The following is a 20,709-nucleotide window of genomic DNA, read 5'->3' on the forward strand; positions in this document are numbered from 1 at the left end:
TAGAGAATTTTCAATGTTCCACTAAATATTCCTAAGAAGGAAAATGTCAATGTTAAATTAACAATAGGATACAAGTGGACATGGAGCTCTATGATATTATAACAAGTTACAAAGATGCCCAAATTATTTTTCAAGTGAGCAACATTTAGTCATATTTAATAGAGAATATATGAGATTATTACAATGCATTCTATGATAATTATGGATAAAAAGGTAAATGCCATGATATATCTTATTCTAAAAAAATAACGTAGAAAATAGATATATAAATATTTTAGTAGGCATCTATGATCCTTAAAAATATCCATCATATTCATGAAGTTTATTTGAAGCTTGGGCATGGAAAAATAAATCATGGTAGATTGTGGCCATAAAAGAAATGTGTCATTGCCAATGAATGGTTGATTTCTTTAAGACATTGTATTCAGAGATGAACACAAAGTTACAATCTCAAGTAGTCTAGTGTCATCTAGATAGATCTTCTAAGTTTGTAAATTTTAATGCTTTTATAAGAATACAAAATTATATCATGATATATTATGACTTTGTAAGTGAATCCACAAATGGTATTTTTTAAGAGTTAAAACATCAAATGCATCCAAATTGATTGCGCAAAGTATAAACTTCAATATTTCTATAGTTTATAGAAAAATCAAATTTAGATGTATATGAAAAGGTATATTGCATTAAAGAATAAAATCTTAGAAAATTCTCACTTTTGCAAACATATAAACATTGGGATGGATGTCGAGAATGTTGATACAAGATATTAGATTGGTAAAAAAGAAGACATGGAAAAGATTGTAAACTATAGTGCTAAAATGAGGTAAGATGACAGTTAATTTATATATCTTTAATAGTTCCTAGAGAAAAGAAGGCTAAATCATAATAATTATTTTTTAATGCACATCTCAAATTTAATAGTGGTAATAAAATATTTTGTTCAATCTACTAATTACACCAATGTCCTTTTATCCTACAAAACTTATTTTTTTTATGAAAGTAAACAACACAAAGATGTATTATATGGTGGTGATTTTAAGTTTAAGTAATTCATAGAATCTAATATTTGTTAAATGGAAGAGGAAGGATCAACTTCACATGCAGATAGATATAAAAAATCAGCTTAGGTTTGAAAAGGAAGCATAAATGAGAGATTATTAATAAGGGTCAAATATAAAACAAGAAAGTGCAATATAAATGGTAAGAGGAAAAAGAAAAAAGAATGAATAAGGCTAACTTTAAGGCTTGGAAGAGGTAAAAGTGTCAAAAAAGGAAGATCATTAAAAAAATCAAAAAATAAAAATTAACTGATAGGAATCAAAAAATATAATTTCTATTATTATAAATGTGAAGGAATGTGGGACAAAGGGTCATAATTTTTCAATAGTAACTTCCAAAATTTAGGATTCATGTGATACAATTTTTATATATAGATGTTTTAGAGCACATGGTAGAACAATATAGAGAAACCACTTAAAGATATGGACAATTAGTTTATTAGATAGCATAATGTGTTTATAATAGAAATATACTTATGTTAAAAGTCCAATTAAATAGGAGATGTGAGAATACATCTCTCATACATATTAGGAATATAAGATTATTTTACCATTGTTACAAATAAACTATATAGAAAATATATTATTGACTTTTTCATATAGTTTTCCAATACATTACATTAGCCTTTCAAATTTTTATTTTACAGTAGGAAACTAACATCCAAGTGTCCAAAGCTATCTAATCAATCAATCAATCAATCAATCAATCAATCAATTAATCAAAACTATTATCCACCCAAGTTTATGTGATAGCCAACATAATGATCAATATGACACCTACAACAACTTGTAGAATACATATACCATGATATACCATATCATATAATACCTAAAAAACTTGTGGATGATTTGCACTAATATATAATAACACTCATGAGAATATATTATTCTTAGAATTTTAAGAACAAGAGATATCATAAAAGAAACAATATAACTTCTAAACCTAGAATCTCTAACATTTTCAATTGTCTATTAACTTTCTTTAATGGTGCATTAAGTATAGAGACTATTTGTATATGGATAATTGTTTCTGTTTTCCAATATAATATTTTGAGTAAATGACTATCTATCTTCTAGAATATATTAATACATCTGTTAGCTTACTGCATCTTTAGAGCTTAATAATCATTTTATGCATCTATTATAAGTAGGCAACATAGAAGAGTACTCTTTGTTTAATGCTTGATACATAGAAGAGTATTCTTTGTTTAATGCTTATATATCTTACAAATTGAATACCTATTTCTATAAGTAGACAACATAGAGATTGAATACTTGTTTCTATAAATTGACAACATAGAGATTGAATGCCTACTTATACTTATCTGTCATATATATGCTTATCTATGCTTATCTATCATATATATATATATATATATATATAGACAACATAGAAGAATATTCTTTGTTTAATGCTTGATACATGCACAGGGAATATGTAAAGATAAGTGCATCTTAGGGATTAGATAGCTGTTACCATGGTTAGATAAGACAGAAGAGTGTTTTATGTTGAATGCTCCCTACTGCACATGTAACCTAAATAGGTTAATAAATCTTAGAGATTGGATATTCATGCCTATGCAACATAGAAGAGTATTCTTTGTTAAATACTCATACATTCACTAGTGTGTGTTAGAGAATGTTTCCTTGGTAGCTTCTACAGCAAATTTCACCGCCTACCTTACACACTTTCGTGAGGTCAATACGATGCCACGTACAATTATTCCTCGTAACAGTCGGCAAGGACTCAAAGCGTAAAGCCCGTTTGCCTACTTTAACCGCCTGATCTGGAACATTCCTCAACTTCGTGAAGACGTCACACAAGAATAAATTGTTTCGTAGCCTGCCCGTAAGTTTACTCGCTCAACGAATTCTCTGCCATCTCCAACTTGCGTATGCAGGGAATTCAGAAGCCTGGGATTTTCAGGGCCATTGGTAAGCCAATCATTGGCTTGAAAAGTATTCCATGAGATGTTATGAGGGTGTTAATTAACCCTGTTAGCTTGCTACGTTTTTATTGTTTTCAGGCATCGGATAATAATTATCAGGCTTCTGAATTTCTGACTCAACGTGGTCGATAAAAAGGATTTACGGATTGGTTAAGCAAGCAAGATTTTGTTAGAATTCTATGGCACCCACAAGTTTGCCCCCGGGGTTCAGATTTCATCCCACAGATGAGGAGTTGGTTGATTATTATTTGAAGAGAAAAGTTCATGGTGAGAAGATCGAACTTGAAGTCATACCAGAGATTGATCTTTACAAGTGCGAGCCCTGGGATTTACCTGGTAAGATTGGTTATTTCTTATCAAAAGTATTTGCCATTTTGAAACGGTACCTTCTGTGGCTTGCTATATTCTTTTCTTTCCATTGTAAAATTTCTGTGTTTGATCCTTTAGAAAGAACAAGAAGAATATTTCAATTTTTAATTAAAATTCTGAATTGAAAACCTTTAACTTTTCAAGAGTGGAATAGTTTTTAACCTCCTTTGGATATTAGGGGATTTTGAAATTTGATGGATGAAAATTGAAAAATATATTATTATTTTCATTCATTATGGTCAGTCAATTGATCTAGTTCTTTATACTGTGACCTATAAGATCAATAGAAAGTATTTCTACATAGATTTTGAATGGATAAGCAAGTATTTCTACATAGATTTTGAATGGATAAGCACAAAAATGCCAGCTAAGTAAGAGCTTGAACCTATTACAAGACAATTATGAAGGAAAACAACATAAATTTTAAGATTGAGAAAGAAGGGAAAGAAAGATATTGACTGGAGCTGGAAACTTAAGGAAGCCAAGGTCTTAATCTTAAACAATCAAATTCTCTTTTAGACATAGTGAAGATATTAAAGAGAAACTGAATGACCTTTCCTCCTATAAAGTATAATCCAAGTTATGCCAACATATGTAGCCCCATTACAATGGGAGAGAGAAGGTAACCCCTGTTTAGAAATTTAAAATTAACCAAGGAAGAGCTCAAGTAAAAGTAGATGAGATATGCTCATCAATCATAGGAGATACTATAATCTATATGGAAGCAACAAAAGTTGGAGGACAGGTCACCACAAGAGCATGAACAAATCAATATATAATTCTCATAAGTTATAGTTTTGGCACTTTCAATTTAATCATTAGTTATGAATAATTCAAATTTGAAGACAGACAATTTGAATAGAAAAGATAAGTACAAAATTATGTAATCCAATTTACCTAATAAAAAATATAAAGATATTTTTATTTCAATTTCAAAATAAAAATAATTAACTTAAATAGAAAATATATAAAATTAAATTAGAACTATTATTTATTTTATAATAATTTAAGATAATATAATATCTTTGTAGAGTAAATATTTACATTTGAAATTGAAAAATTAATTTAAAGTTTTTATTAATGAATTATTAATCAAATTTAATAACTTTAAATAAAAATAAATTAATATATTTCAATATGAGATTAAATGACTTATCTCCTAACATAATTTGTCTTATATTCACATTTCAAGAATCTAACACGATTCAACTTTCTTTTATATATATATAGCTTTTATAATGTAAGTATATATCATTTAAAATTTTGAATGTGCATTTCAACTTTCTTTTATATATATATAGCTTTTATAATGTAAGTATATATCATTTAAAATTTTGAATGTGCATAGTTGAGTTTCTGTTTGTTGAATAATTGTGTTTTGAAATTTGTAGAGAAATCTTTCCTCCCAAGTAGTGATATGGAATGGTACTTTTTTAATTTGAGAGACAAAAAGTATCCTAATGGTTTGCGAACAAATCGAGCAACGGAAGCAGGTTATTGGAAGGCTACAGGAAAGGACCGTAAGGTTAGCTCTCATATGCATTACATTGGGATGAAGAAGACTCTTGTATTTTATAGAGGTCGAGCTCCTCATGGTTTTCGAACAAATTGGATCATGCACGAATATCGCCTTGATGAAAAACAATGTGAAGGTTCCACCTATGTAGAGGTTAAAACTGCTTCTCTTTCTTACTTTCAATACATAATTGTGAATCAAACTGGTAGAGGAGAGAAGTATAAAAGAACATACATTGTAAATTGCTTGATATTTTAGTGAACTAAGTTATCTCATTTGAGTATGATGTTGAATGTAGGATGCTTACTCTTTGTGTCGAGTCTTCAAAAGAAGTGGACCAGAGCCCAAATATGGAAAACAACATGATGAAAACAACAGTGTATATAATGACATATATACAGTGCCCCAAGAATTATCCTTAGTGAAATTTGAGGAAATTGACCAGACAAATTCTCTGATTCCATCCGAATCCTCTTCTGAAATGATGACTGACATTGCAGTTGCAAATAGATGGTTACACTTTGGGGCTGATGAAATTGAAAGCTGCAACATTTACAAATCACCCAAAGAGTCTACAAGCTACCGTCCCAATGTATTTATATCTTAACTTCAATATAATTGAGTACCATTTTCTTTCATTGGTATGTCAGTTTTCATTTTTTTAAATTATTTTAATTTTTCATGTTCTTGGTCTTGCAGGTTGACAAGAAAAGTGGATTTGAATATGAGCATTCTGTCGCTGTACCATCAGAAATTGAAGGGCATGCAAGATTCTTCGAACAATGCAATTCATCTGCTGTAGAAGAAGAAGAAGACATGGTAGACCAGATTTACAGAGATGCAGAAATATCTCAGTCGAACAAATATGCAAACCAACTTGGTGATTTTTCCTATGAGATGACAAGCTTAGAAATTTATAACAAGAAACCCAATATAGTACAAGAACAGGAAAATGTTTTTTTTCCATTGTGTACCCAAGATTTAGAGGAGGATAATCTTGTGGGTTTGTTAGACATGGAGAAACAACTTCCCTTCTTTTAAACGTTATATTTTGCAGAAGAGCACAGAAATATAGGTAAGATTTCCCATTCCAAAATGAATTGAATGATTTTAGAGGGTTGGAAGCCTTGTATTGAGCTCATCTTGCTAAATCATGGACAATTTATTTAGCATGTTTTATCAGATCAGCATATGATATATCGAATCATTCCATTTTTGTCAGATCCTAAGACATATAGCTATACATGATATATTCGCTAGCATCATTGGTGCTTTATTGTCTGAAGCAAGGAATGTTGAATGCAGTATATATATGCTTAAATATCTTGAGGATTCTTTGCGAGAAGCTTTTTCAACAGGAAGCAATATACATGCAGAAGGTATGCTGTTTTGTTCTTTTTCTTTCGCTAGGAATTTGATGTACTTATTTGAGGATATTGCTAGAGTAGCTTTTCTCGACACACTTGTGGGTGACGTTTAAAATCAGCTAGAGTGGGTATGTTAGAGTAGCTAATATGAAAGTTTTTCATTTGTTTGAGTTTCTTGTAGAAATGAAAATTTCAGCAGCAATTAGTTTCTATCAGCTAACAAAACCTAGCAATATGTATTTGCAGACACTGACGGTGTGAGAATACATAGTTTATCAGCAACTCACCTTCTCCCCTTAACTCTTGAAAAGAAGCATTCTGAGATGGGACATAGCTTGGAATTCAATGCTGCTGAAGTACAAAGATGCCACTCAATTTTGTTTGAATAGGTCGTAATTAGTTCCACACTGCATGAAAAAAACAATGGACTTGCATGAAAGGAAAAAAATAGATTGTTTAATTAGGCTTTAGTATGTGTATTCATGTTCTTATAATAAATTTTATTCGTTGTTGAACTTGTAGTAATCTCTTATTCATTGATCTAATTTGTTAGATCAATAAAGTAACAAGAGACTCAATGCTTCAAAGTTCCACCAAATTGCTAAGGTAAAGATTGATGGAAATCAGGAGCAAAGTTGAGTATAAATGTATAGAGAAATTTTGAAACATGAAGAAGTAAATATATTATTAAGTTATTTTTTATATATAATAAAGTTATTTTTAGATTTCAATATTTCAAATAATTGTCATCAAAGCTAATTTTAATGAATAATTTTAAATTCTATTATTATAGATTTTTAAAAAAAATAATTATTATGATCAATTAGTTCTAGTTTCATTGTTTTGTTGAGGGTCAATTATTTGTGTTTCATTAGCTAAATGGGGTTTGACCAATGTTTGTTTTTACAAAAATGTATTTTACTTTTGTTAACTACTACTACCAAGAGGCAGAAGACAACTTTTGGCTTTAATCTAATAATATTTAAGATTAAAATTTAATAATTTTGTGATTATATTTAACTTTTAAATTTTAAAATATAATAAAAATATTCAACATAAAAGATAAAAATAAAAGTTAACTATTAGTTTTGTTTTAAAGCTATAACTTAATACATTGATATATTGTAGCTATTTAATGACTAGAATGTGATTTCTTTTTTTCTTGTCTTAAGAGTGCTACACAAGTGCTATTAATTAGTCTTTTTTGATATCTATGCAATCTCATTGTCCAACCTTAGGAACTCAAATATCATTTCATCTTATAGATGGTTGGTTATAGCAATGTGAATGATTTTAATAAATATATTATATGAAAAATATCTATAAATTTATATGTTAATGTAAACTATATATATATATATATATATATATAAAAGATCATGAATGCTATTTTATTCTCTACATATCTATATTTTTAAAAAGTTAAATAATACTATTGTTAAATTTTAATATAATACATTTATTAATATTTTTCCTATTAAATATAAGAGTATCCAAAAATAATAGAATTAGAGAGTCTGTAGAGTATCAACAAGGAGGCCTAGCCTCCATCTGACAATAGAGTAACAAATGAACAATGACATCAAAACATGAGGAACAACAAATTAATGTAAAACATCAAGATGAACATCCATCCAAGTAGTCTAGCTGAGTGGACCCTCCATCCAAACAATGTTTGCAAAAAGAGGGGTAAAAATTTATTAAGATAGAAAGGAATACAACAAGGAGAGCTCAACAAGGAGCTCGATCCTAAGCAACAAGATCATCAAATTCTTGCACCATCTCAAAGGACAGTTGCCCCCTATCCCTAACATTCCAACCCGGATCATGACTAGAAGCCCATTTGGCTAAACAATCAGCAGGTCTATTCCATTCTCGTGGAATATACTTGAACCTAATGAACTGAAAAGAGGAAGAGAAGAAAAGAATCTACTTAGCAATAGTGGCCAACTGCCAACTAACATCCTCAAGCTCTTGCGAAGAAAGCATGTTCACCACCACATGGGAATCAGACTCACAAATAATCTTACTCCATCCCCACAAGCAACACTGTTCCACAACATATATAATAGCCCGAGCTTCCGTGAGATTGTTAGTATAATTACCCTTATGAATTGAGAAGAAAAATTTAACATTCCCAGAACTACAACAAGCCACTCCGCCAATACCAGCCGGACCAGGATTCCCATGAGAAGAACCATCAGTGTTAATTTTTAGAACTCCACAGGGAGGAGGAGTCCAGTGCCCATCCCGGTTAACCCGACCCTTCCTCTGATGGTGAAGCTGCTTGGATATAGAAGGAAACCTATGAGCCGCAACCCCATCCTGCAGATGAAAATTGAGGCAATTACAGATAGCAAGATCAAATGGATCCATACCCCCATCAAGCTCACACTTCACAAGAATAGTTTCCTGGAGAGAATGTGATATTTTCCACCAAAGATGCAAAACACCAAGCCGAACATCTTGGAATATGCGACGATTCCTCTCCAACCAGATATGCCAAAGCATGAAAGATGGGCCAGCAATCCAAGCAGCATGGAGAGAAGAAGACTTGGAGGGAGCACTACCCAAGCGAGCCCAGAACTCAGGCAAAGAGGAAGCATGCCGACAAGAGCAACCCCAAGCGCTCCACCAAAGGTGCCATATCTGAGTAGAATAGGAGCAATGGAAGAACAGATGGGAGACAGACTCCTCTCCATTACCACACAAAACACAATAAGAGAGGCCTTGAAATCCATGTTTACAAAGATTATCCCAGGTAAGACAATGGTTGTGAGCCACTAGCCACATGAAAAAATTGCACTTGGACCAAGAAACTTTATTCCAGACTTGCTTCCACCAAGAGACCTCAGCATCCCCAAATAATTGTCTAGTTATCTCCTGATACCCAGCAGAGACATGATATTTACCAGACAAGGTACCACCCCAAGCCAATCCATCTGGACCAAGCAAAGAGGAACACTCTCTAGAGGCCAAAATTTGAGAAAGCTCCTGATGATCCATGTTTGTACCTCCAGGAGGCCAATCAGAGGAATGCTTCCATCTATAACCAACAACAGGTCCCAATTGATAAGGAGTCTTGTAATGAGCGACTTTATCCCATCCAGCGGCAAGAAAAGAGTCACAAAGAGGCTGAAGATGAGGGTATATGGATAAAATGGAAGGGAATCCATCCCAAGCATCAAACCAAAACAAAGCCTGAGAACCTCCTTTACATATCCAGAATAGACCCCTCTTCACCAACATCGCACCTGTCTTCAAAGTATGCCAAACCATTGAGCCACGACCTTCAAGAGGAAGTGCAGAAACAGAGCAAGGATCAGCACCATGAAAATATTTATGAGTGATAATATGAGCCCAAAGTTGATGTTGTCCAGAGCACCATCGCCAATAAAGTTTAGCAGCCAAAGCTTGTCTACTCAATAGAGCAGAACGAAGACCAAGACCACCCTCCCTTTTAGGCCTACAAACAGTTGCCCAATTAACCAAGCTCTATTTAGTACTATGCAAATTACCACTCCAAAGGAATTGTTGAGAAAGAGCATCAAACTCCTTGAGAAAGTAAATAGGTGCAGCATGAACCATGCTTCTATAAGTAGGAAGAGCTTGGATAACAGCTTGAAGAAGAGTAACTCAGGCAGCAGTAGAAAACCATCTACGAGTCCAATGATTTACCTTATCCTGAAGCTTGGTAATCAAATTTTGCCAGAAGAGATGTGGCTACCTGGAAATAGCAATAGGAATGCCAAGATAAGTCAGAGGAAGTGAACCTATCTGAAACCGTAGGATACCAACAATCCTGTGCTGAATAGAATCAGGAGTGTTAAAAAGTAAATGAAAGATTTGTGCTCATTAACTTTTTGGCCTGAAGCTGCCAAATAAATGTCCAAAGCATGTCGAAAGGCTTCAGCTTCCTTGATCCTAGAAAGACCGGCAAGAGCAGAATCATCAACGAATTGAAGATGGGAAAGAGAAGGTAAGCCATTACCCCACCGCCAGCCTTGAATAGAATTCTGGGACACCTGATGCTTAATGAATCTGCCCAAGCCTTTAGCCATGATGATGAATAGATATGGGGATAGAGGGTCACCCTGGCGGAGGCCTCTAGAAGCACCAAATAGTTGTGAAGGTTGACCATTAATAAGAATAGAAAAAGAGGCAGAAGTAATGCAACTCATAATCCAACTCACCCAGTTAGAGCTAAATCCAAAAGAAGAATACTCCTTAGGAAGCTCCATTTAACTCTATCGTAGGCCTTAGCCATATCCAGCTTAACAAACATGGCTCTCTCCCTTGAAGTAGCCATAGAGTGAATAGCCTCAGTAGCAATAACCACCCCATCCAAAATTTGTCTTCCAGCAACAAAACCACCTTGTTCTTCTGAGATAATAATGGGAAGCCACCTTTTCAGTCTCTCAGCAATCAGCTTAGTAATAAATTTGTAGACCACATTACATAAGGCAATTGGTCTAAAAAACTCCAATTGATTAGCACCCTCTCTCTTAGGAATAAGAGTCAAGAATGTAGAGTTCAAAGCTCGAAGCATCTGCTTGCTAGCATAGGATTCTTTAACCACCTCCAACAAATCATGATTAATGATGTCCCAAAATTCCTGAAAGAATTCAACTGGAAAACCATCAAGACCAGGAGCCTCCCCCTTAGGCATGCCAAAGACCACCACCTCCAGCTCTTCCAAAGAGATAGGACGCATGAGATAATCATTCATTTCCTGAGTGATAAGGGAAGGAATACAGGACAAAATAATATTTTCTTCATTATCAGCAGGAGGAGAGTCCTCAAAGAAGAGGGTAGAGAAGTACGAAATAGCCTCTTGGAACAAAGCTGGCAAGGAATTCAGTTGGATACCTTGAGAATTAACCAAAGAAGAGATAGTGCTCTGATTCCGGCGAGATTGCACTGTTTTATGGAAAAAGGCAGTGTTTCGATCACCTTCCTGGAGCCAATCAACTCGAGCCTTTTGCTTCCAAAATATTTCCTCTCGAAGTTCTCATTCTTCTAGAGCTCTAGAAGCAAGGGATTCAGCTTGGCCAAGATCCTCCGAGAAACCTCGATCTCTAATCTCCCTTGTGACGACATCAAGATTTTCTTGAGCAAGCCTCTTCATAAAGTGAAGATTCCCAAAGCATTCCCTATTCCATATCTTGAGCTGCCTTTTAACATATTGAAGCCTTTTAGAAAATGAGAACATTGCAGTACCATATGCAGGGGCACCATCTTTCCACCAACAAAAAACAAAATCATGAAGAGAGGAGTCACGAAGCCACATCAACTGGAACTTAAAAGGAGGATGCTTCGGAACATAAGCCCCTATAGCGAAAAATTTGATTGGCCAATGATTTGAACCCCTCCAATCAAGGATTTCTAAAGAGATAGTAAGGGTGCCACTAAGCCAGAAGCAAGAAACAAGAAATTTATCCAGGCATTCTAAGATAGCAGCAGCACCAGTTCTGCGATTATTCCAGGTATAGAGGCCATTAGAAGGCTTAACATCAGAGAGATGCAAAAGAGATATGTGTTGCTGAAGAAGAGTAGAAGAAGGCCCCAATCTAGCCAAACCACCATGCTTCTCTTCCAGACTTAAAACTGAATTGAAGTCCCCTGCTAACACCCAAGGATGATAAGGATGACAATTTCTAACATATTGAATATGTTCCCAAAGTTCCTCCTTTCCCACAAGATCAACACGTGCATACACATTAGTAACCATGATTACCTCTCCTGAGTCTAGAGCAGAAGCTACCATAGAGAGAGCTGAGCGAGAAGACATTCAGCCAAGAGGAGAAATTTTTTGAGGATCCCAAAATATAGCTAAACCACCAGCACTGCCTGTTGCCCCAACACACTGGCATTGGCCACGAGACCAAATACTAGAGGCATGTTGGACCATAGACTCCACAGAGAGCTTAGTCTCTTGGATACAAAAAACATCAGGACTATGATCAACCACCAAGTTATGAATAGCCTTTTGTCTAGGGATGCTATTCAACCCCCTTACATTCCATGAGAGAATAATCATCATTGGGTAGATTTGGGAAAATGAGAATCCAAAGGTTTCACTGAACCAGACTCAATCAATATATCTCCTATGAGTTTAATCTTCTCTTGGTCTGTTTTGTGCCCACTCCTTAGAGGGGGAGAAGAAGAAGCCCGCTTAAAGGGTCGAGGCAGCAACCCCAAGGGGAGAGGAGATCCCTTGCCCTTACCTGATGGTAGCACATCCTTAACCAAGTTAGCCAAAACAACATCATCATCTTCCAACACTGTAGGAGTCACCAGAGCCGCTGTCACAGGAGCTATAGGAACCTCACAATTCTGATATACTACAACTTGAGATGCCCCACAAGCATCATTAGGAATAGATCTCTCATCTGGGCAAGCTGGATCAGAAGAGATAGGAGGAGGAATACCCTCCTCTAGAACCATACTATCCAGCACCTCAAAACGGTTAAAACCTGAATCAGATAATCTTTCTTTTAAAGGCCTCTTTTGATCATGTCCCTTAGCTTGAGGATGAACAGGGGTAAATCCATCCTTATCCTGCATTGGAGCCTTACCCTTACCTATAGCATCTTGTGGATTCATCCCCTTGGTAGTATTAACCATTTGAGATTGTCCTTTCCCTGTAGTATCTGCCAAACCACCAGCATTTCCAGCTGTAGACCGATCCACTCCTTTGAAACTCGAGTTACGGGGGCACTGCCACAGTAAATGACCATACTCATGACAAATTCGGCAATAGAAAGGGAGGGATTCATAATCTAACTGCTGCACCCAAGAAGAATCCCCCAGACAAATTTCCAAAGAATCTGGTAATGGGTTAATCAAATTAATTTCAACACAAATTCTAGCAAAAGAAATAACCTTTTTATCGAGGGTTTGATGTGCGATCACAACTGGCTTCCCCAAAAAAGCAACAATTTGTCGAAGGATGTCTTCACGCCAAAATTTCAAGGGAAGACGAGGCAAGCGAACCCAAACTGGCACTGTTGAAGGGAGATCCTCAGCAGAATTAAAACCTGAATGCCAAGGTTTGACAAATAACCCCACATTGTTGTAGAAATAAGGGCCTCCTTCAAAAACATGATCACGATTAGACATGCAAGAGAATACAACAAAAAAAAAATATTCCCTGCCAACATAATCTCCATATCGCCTTCCACCTACCAAGAGTGGCGGATCCATGCCTCAAGAGCGGATAGGGAAATCCAGATTCCAAGAAATTTGCATATCAAAGAATGCTTGGTCCAATAATCAATGTCCTCCATTACAGCCATTGGAGGAATAACCAGAACAGGGTGATCATGGCTACGCAGAAGACAACAATTAACTTTTTTCAGCTTGGAGCTCTCCCCTGAATAAAATGATTTAGATCGCATTGCATGCATAGTTGGAGAAGAACCATCTGTTCTCACCAACGGAGAAGAAATCCCAGGCCCTACCATGCAAACAATAAAACTTCCAATCCAAAATTGACTGCAGAAGATCTCCAAAAACACTGACACAAATTATGTCTAGTAGCTAACAATCCAAACAGAATAGAAAAATAGTAAAGATCAAACACCAAGAACAGGCTAGGGGAAAAACCCTAGCCCAGCCGGCAGCCAATGCTTCTCAGAGACTCCATCCGCTTTCTTATATCCTTAATCACGTTTTTCCATCCAAACAATGTTTTTATGCTCTTGAATTTGAGATAACATGAGCAACTCTTCTTTTCTAGTATTAACATTCTTCTTGATCTACCTGTTCAGTCTTTTACATGCTTGATCAAAAGCATGCAGGTCATCTAATGTTCTTCTCCATTGATATCCATGTTTCATATTATTGTAGAAGAAGGTAACAAGACCATCTTCTAGGAATCTCTTCAACTTTTCTTTCTCAATCAACATAGTGGCATGAACCTACAAGAAAATTTTAAAATGTGGAGCTTCCGAAAAAACTCAGTAAGAACCCTTGACTTACCTTGGTACCTCTCCTCGTTCTTGCATTTCTATATCTACTAGAGGATGTTAGAGGACAACATATTCCAAAAAAAAATTGAATCCTTATGAAGACTAGAGATATGACCAGTAACAATGTCAATAATAGTAATATTAATAAGATAAATAATACCGAACATTTTCCAAATCTCTTTAGGAAAAATATAGTCAAATAAAATGTGTCTATAAGGAAACTCAGGTGCGGAAACAACTTCCTACACTAATCTCATAAGGAAAGTATGGTGCAAATCCTTTTAAAATCTTCTACACTTACAGATTCAATATCATGTAAACAACATTATTCCAGCCAACCATGCATATAGAAATTTGATAGAGAAATAACAAATAACCCAAAGATTTGCCAATGGGGAAAAACCTTTTGGTAAAACAACCCCACCCCTCCAGAACCTGCACAATGTATCATCTTCAACACAAGATTATAATACACTTGCAATGCAAGTTCAACATCAACAATAGAAGACTCCAGCAGCACCTCAGTACCTACAAACTTTCATCTATCACACTATTGCATTACAACATGCAATACTCATTTTATGAACATCTTAAGACCCAACAACATGCCCATAATAGAGTTGGGCATTTTTCATGGCTCAACCACCAAGAAACATGCACAATTCCACATGTACATCCAATACCAAGAAAAGGGCATCCATCCCTTGAATAGGCAATGACAGCTTGTCATAAAATCCACCAAAAATAGCGGTCACAAGAGAAGTGTAAGGGAATCCGTCATACCAACCTATTTTTGGCATATTCTCTTACACACACCAACCACTCATTCTTGGGCACCCAAATAGGTCTCACGGCATAAGATGCTCTTACACCTGTCATAGCTCATTCCTTAAATAGCTCTTATGTGTCATAGGAATCCGTCATAACCATTTCAGCCATGATCTCCTTCACACACTTCAAGATGTTGACACATGTAAGTGATCAACATGCCAACTAGACATGTACACTCACATTTACATATTATTTTCAAAAATACATTTTACAAAACAAATAATAATAAGAATAGGAATTATACAAGGTTGAGACACCTTATTCCTAACATTCTCCTACTTGTCAAACACCTTGTAAGAGCAACAGGAACATAATAGGAACTAACCGCTATAGGTTGAAAGGCCCATAGACTCTGAACATCATCTAAACTTCTCAGTGTCCACTAGTTTCATTAATGCTTTTGTAACATTCTTCACAATATCTACCTTTTCCAAATTTATCTTTCCATCTTCCACCATATCTCTCACAAAGTGATACTGCACATCAATGTGCTTTGTTCTGGCATGGAAAGTTGGATTCTTCACAAGGCAAATAGCACTCTGACTATCACACCAAATAGTAATCTGTTCTGCATCAACACCAACATCAGAACACAATATCCTAAGCCAAATGGATTCCTTACAAGCATGAGTAGCAGCCATGTATTTAGCTTCTGTAGTGGACAGAGCAACCACAGGTTGTCGCTTACTCATCCAACTGATGGCACCACCAAACATAGTGAACACATAAGCACTGGTGGATCTCCTGCGATCAATATCACCTACCCAATTTGAATCCACAAACCCATGAATACAAACTGAATGCGAAGATCCAAAAGAGTTACCATGATAACATATGGAGTAATATGATGTACCCCTCAAATATTTGAATACTCGCTTAACTACATCCCAATGTACCCATCCAGGATTAGCCATAAACTGACTTAGGACTCCCACTACTTGGGCAATGTCTGGTCTAGTATGGACCATAGCATACATAAGACTACCAATTGCACTAGCATAAGGTACTCTACTCATGTCCTCCACCTCACTAGAAGATTTTGGACAATCATCTATAGATAACTTTGTTCCCACAGGAATAGGAACACATAGTGGTCTACAATCTGCCATGCTGAACCTGTCCAACACAGACTTCACATACTTACTCTGACTCAACCAAAGTTTTTTGTTAGACCTATCTCTACTGATTTCCATACCCAAGATGTACCTCACTGCCCCAAGATCTTTCATCTCAAACTATGCTAACAACTGAGATTTAAAATCAGAAATCATACCCTTACCCTTCCCAAACAACAACATATCATCAACATATAATGCAACAATAAGAAGGTGATCATTTTCAACTCTGAAATAAACACAATGATCTAATTTCGATCTTACAAATCCAATTGACAACACAAAGGCATCAAACTTAAGGTACCACATCCTAGGAGATTGCTTCAAGCCATATAGAGATTTCTTCAATCTGCAAACAAAGGATTCTTTACCTTTAACAATGTAGTGCTTAGGCTGTGACATATAAATCTCTTCCTCCAAATCACCATGAAGGAAAGCTATCTTCACATCCATCTGTTCTATCTCTAAATCATATGATGCAGCAAGAGATAACATAAATCTAATGGATGTCAACTTTGCAACAAGAGAGAATATTTCACCATAATCTATTCCCTCTACCTGTGAATACCCCTTTGCAACCAATCTAGCTTTGTACCTTTCAACACTGCCATCTGCACAAAATTTCTTCTTGAACACCCATTTACAGCCAACAGGTTTTCTCCCTTTAGGAAAAGGTACAAGGTCCCATGTTTTTTTTCTCTAATGAAGCCATCTCATCATCCATAGCCTCAATCAAAGAACCTACATCTTCCATGCCCAAAGCCTCTTTCACAAATCTAGGCTCATCAGTGTTAGTAATCAAAGCAAAAGCACAACTGGAATCTAACATGGAATAACCAAACCTTTCTGGTTGCTTTCTTTCTCTCGTGGATCTCCTCAAGGGCTGAGGTTGAGGTTTTTCTTCCTCTTCTTCTAAACTTTCAGAGTTGCTAGAGGTCTCCTCATCATTAGACCCAACATAGTCTCTCTGTTCAGTCTTCTCAGGGGTAGGAGGCAACTGAACAACATCTTTTTTCTTTTCTTTTTCATCTGGTTGTAGCACAATAGGAGAAGATGTTAGCTCTCTAAAAATAACATTTCTGTTATACAACACCTTACTAGTCACAGGATCCCAAAGCTTGTATCCTTTCACACTAGCACTATACTCGATGAAAATACATTTAACAGCTTTGTTTTCCAACTTAGATCTTTTCTCCTTTGGAACATATGCATAAGCTTCACAACCAAAAACACGAAGATGTCTAATTGAAGGCTTCTTACCAGACCACACCTCCGTGGGTTTCTTACCAACAAGGGCTAATGTAGGAGATCTGTTAACCAGATAGCAAGTAGTGGCCACAGCTTCGGCCCAAAACATTTGTTCTAAACCAGCTCCACTAAGCATACTCCTAGCCTTCTCCATACTTTTCCTATTCATTCTCTCTGCAACTCCATTTTGCTTCGAGGTATAAGGAGTTGTCTTATGCCTCTCGATACCTTGTTCTTTATAGAACTGTTCAAACTCTGCCGAGAAAAACTCACCACCATTGTCAGTTCTCACACACTTAATCTTCTTACTAGTCTGATTCTCTACAAGGGCTTTAAATTCCTTGAATTGACTAAAGACTTGTGTCTTACTTTTAAGGAAATAAATCCATGTCCTTCTACTGTAATCATCTATGAAAGATACAAAAAATATAGACTTGGAGATCGAAGGAACTTTTATAGGACCAAATACATCAGAATGAATAAGATCCAAAACATCAAAAGATTTGTGAGAACTACAGTAAAACTGAACATGATTTTGTTTACCATAAACACAGTGTTCACAAAAGTTGAACTCGAGATTGCAATCATTTAACCCCTCAACAAGATTTTTCTTTTTTAGGGTTCTCAGACCCTTCTCACCAATGTGGCCAAGTCTCATATGCCACAACATTGTCTTTTCTACAGGAAGCTTACCTTCCAAAGTGTTTGCATTGCCATCAAAACCAATAACCACAGAATTCTTCATTGCTCATTTAGATGGTGAGGAAGAAGAACTATTACATAGAGGAATACATGCATCTAGCTGAAACAAAGTACCTCTCCTAGTACCCTTAGCAAGCACCATCAATCCTCTAATCATCATACATCCTTCTTTAGAAAAAAAAACTTGCACACCTACATCATTTAGTATACTTACAGATAATAGGTTTCGTGCCAAACTTGGAATGTGCATAACTCCATTGATTCCCTTTACTCATCCATTAGGAAATTTGATAGTGACCCTTCTACATCCAACTATCTTTAGGTGAGAATCATCACCCAAGTACACCTTTCCACCATCGAACTCTTCATATCTTGAGAACCAGTTTTGATGAGAGGTCATGTGAAAAGATGCACCTGATTCAACCAACCACACATCATTAGATGCATGGGCTGCCAAAGCTATGTTGAATGCATCGCCATCTTCTTGAGATTTTTTAGAACCAGAATCTGAGGCTTTCTTCTTCTTCTTAGGCTCTTTACAGTCTTTATGGAAGTGCCCAGTCTTTTCACAGTTCCAACATTTTTCCTTGGACTTATTGGAAGTCTTTGACTTCCCACGAGATTTGGATCTACCCTTATTGTCAGACTTATTGTCATTTTTCTTTCCTCTTTTTGTGGATCTCCCACAAATAGCAAGGGCTTCTTTTTTGAAACGGAAGCCTTTCTCCACATCTCCTCTGATAGCAGCGAAGACACCACATCATCCATTTTGAAGGTGACTAATGTGCTTCCAAGAGCCATCACAAGATGGTCCCATGAATCTGGTAAAGAACACAAAAGTGTGTAGCAACGATCTTCCTCCTCTAACTTGACACCAGCAGATGTCAATTGTGCAGCCAGCAGATTAAATGCATTTAAATGATCCGTTAAGGATCCACCTTCCTCCATTCACAGAGAATACAACTTCTTCCTCAGGAACAACTTGTTCACCAAAGATTTGGCCTGATACACAGCCCCAAGTCTCTCCCACAAACTATGTGTAGTTTTCTCATCTAGAACATTCAGAAGGACTGCATTGGTTAAACAGAGTCTTATCAGACCCTTAGCTTTATGATCTTTGATATCCCAATCTACTTGAGTTATAGTTGCTAGTCTTGTAGTGCTTGTAGTTGCTTCCCATAGGTCACGATCTTCCAACATGTCTTCCATCTTGAGTTTCCACAACTTCAAATTAGTGCCATTAAATTTCTCCACCTCCATTCTTCCATATGATGAACTCGCCATCTTAATCTGCAAATAAGATTCAAGATGCTCTGCACAAGACTCCCACTCAACTTGAGATTATCTCAAAAAACCCTACCCAACAACTAGGATCAAAAGTTGATCAAGGTCTGATACCACTTGTAAGGAAACTCAGGTGCGGAAACAACTTCCTACACTAATCTCATAAGGAAAGTATGGTGCAAATCCTTTTAAAATCTTATACACTTACAGATTGAATATCATGTAAACAAGATTATTTCAGCCAACCATGCATACATAAAATAGATAGAGAAAGAACACATAACACAAAGATTTTTCGGTGGTGAAAAACCTTTCGGTAAAACAACCCCACCCCTCTAGAACCTGTAGAATGTATTATCTTCAACACAAGATTACAATACACTTGCAATGCAAGTTCAACATCAACAATAGAAGACTCCAGCAGCACCTCAGTACCTGCAAACTTTCATCTATCACACTATTGCAGTACAACATGCAATACTCATTTTATGAACATCTTAAGACCAACAACATGCCCATAATAGAGTTGGGCATTTTTCATGGCTCAACCACCAAGAAACATGCACAATGCCACATGTACATCCAATACCAAGAAAAAGGCATCCATCCCTTGAATAGGCAATGACAGCTTGTCATAGAATTCGCCAAAAATAGCGGTCACAAGAGAAGTGTAAGGGAATCCATCATACCAACCTATTTTTGGCATATTCTCTTACACACACCAACCACTCATTCTTGGGCGACCAAATAGGCCAAACGTCATAAGATGCTCTTACACCTATCATAGCTCATTCCTTAAATAGCTCTTACGTGTCATAGGAATCCATCATAACCATTTTAGCCATGATCTCCTTCACACACTTCAAGATGCTGACACATGTAAGTGATCAACATGCCAACTAGACATGTACACTCACATTTACATATTATTTGCAAAAATATATTTTACAAAACAAATAATAATAAGAATAGGAATTATACAAGGTTGAGACACCTTATTCCTAACAGTGTCTACTAGTATCAAGAAGCCTACAAAGGTTACATATATCAGAATTAGCATGAAATCTTTTAACAGGAAGCCTATCCAGCATAACAAGCCATTTAAAACATTTAATTTTTGGTTCAATGGGAGATTTCCATATGTAATCAAAATATTTTTTTCCAAACACTAGCTTCAAAAGAAGAGTACCAAACATTATTAACATGCTCAATGATATCTTTATTTTGATAAATAATTCTATACATATTCTTAGCTTTAAGGTTAGCCATGACAACTCCATCCAACCATTTACAT

The 20,709-nt window shown here is 35.8% G+C and overlaps 1 protein-coding gene across 3 annotated transcripts; it reads left to right on the forward strand.

Moving 5' to 3' along the window:
- Positions 1 to 2,910: 2,910 nt before the first annotated feature.
- On the forward strand, positions 2,911 to 6,957 carry LOC149541710 (NAC domain-containing protein 71-like). Of its 3 annotated transcripts, none has more exons than XM_089796114.1 (7): positions 2,911 to 2,996; positions 3,089 to 3,346; positions 4,873 to 5,048; positions 5,194 to 5,487; positions 5,595 to 5,970; positions 6,201 to 6,274; positions 6,509 to 6,957. In XM_089796114.1, exons 2-5 carry the CDS (start codon positions 3,190 to 3,192, stop codon positions 5,934 to 5,936), a joined length of 969 nt encoding a protein of 322 aa, XP_089652240.1. In that variant the 5' UTR covers positions 2,911 to 2,996; positions 3,089 to 3,189; the 3' UTR covers positions 5,937 to 5,970; positions 6,201 to 6,274; positions 6,509 to 6,957. The 3 variants fall into 3 exon arrangements, with proteins under 3 accessions (XP_089652240.1, XP_089652238.1, XP_089652239.1); XM_089796112.1 differs by having other exon boundaries at positions 4,771 to 5,048; positions 6,509 to 6,645; XM_089796113.1 differs by having other exon boundaries at positions 2,919 to 3,346; positions 4,771 to 5,048; positions 6,509 to 6,645.
- Positions 6,958 to 20,709: the final 13,752 nt, after the last annotated feature.

Source organism: Cupressus sempervirens, chromosome 8 (genome assembly GCF_028749045.1).
Source record: "Cupressus sempervirens isolate cs-2001-9-10 chromosome 8, ASM2874904v1, whole genome shotgun sequence".
In the NCBI taxonomy this organism is placed as follows: Eukaryota; Viridiplantae; Streptophyta; class Pinopsida; order Cupressales; family Cupressaceae; genus Cupressus; species Cupressus sempervirens.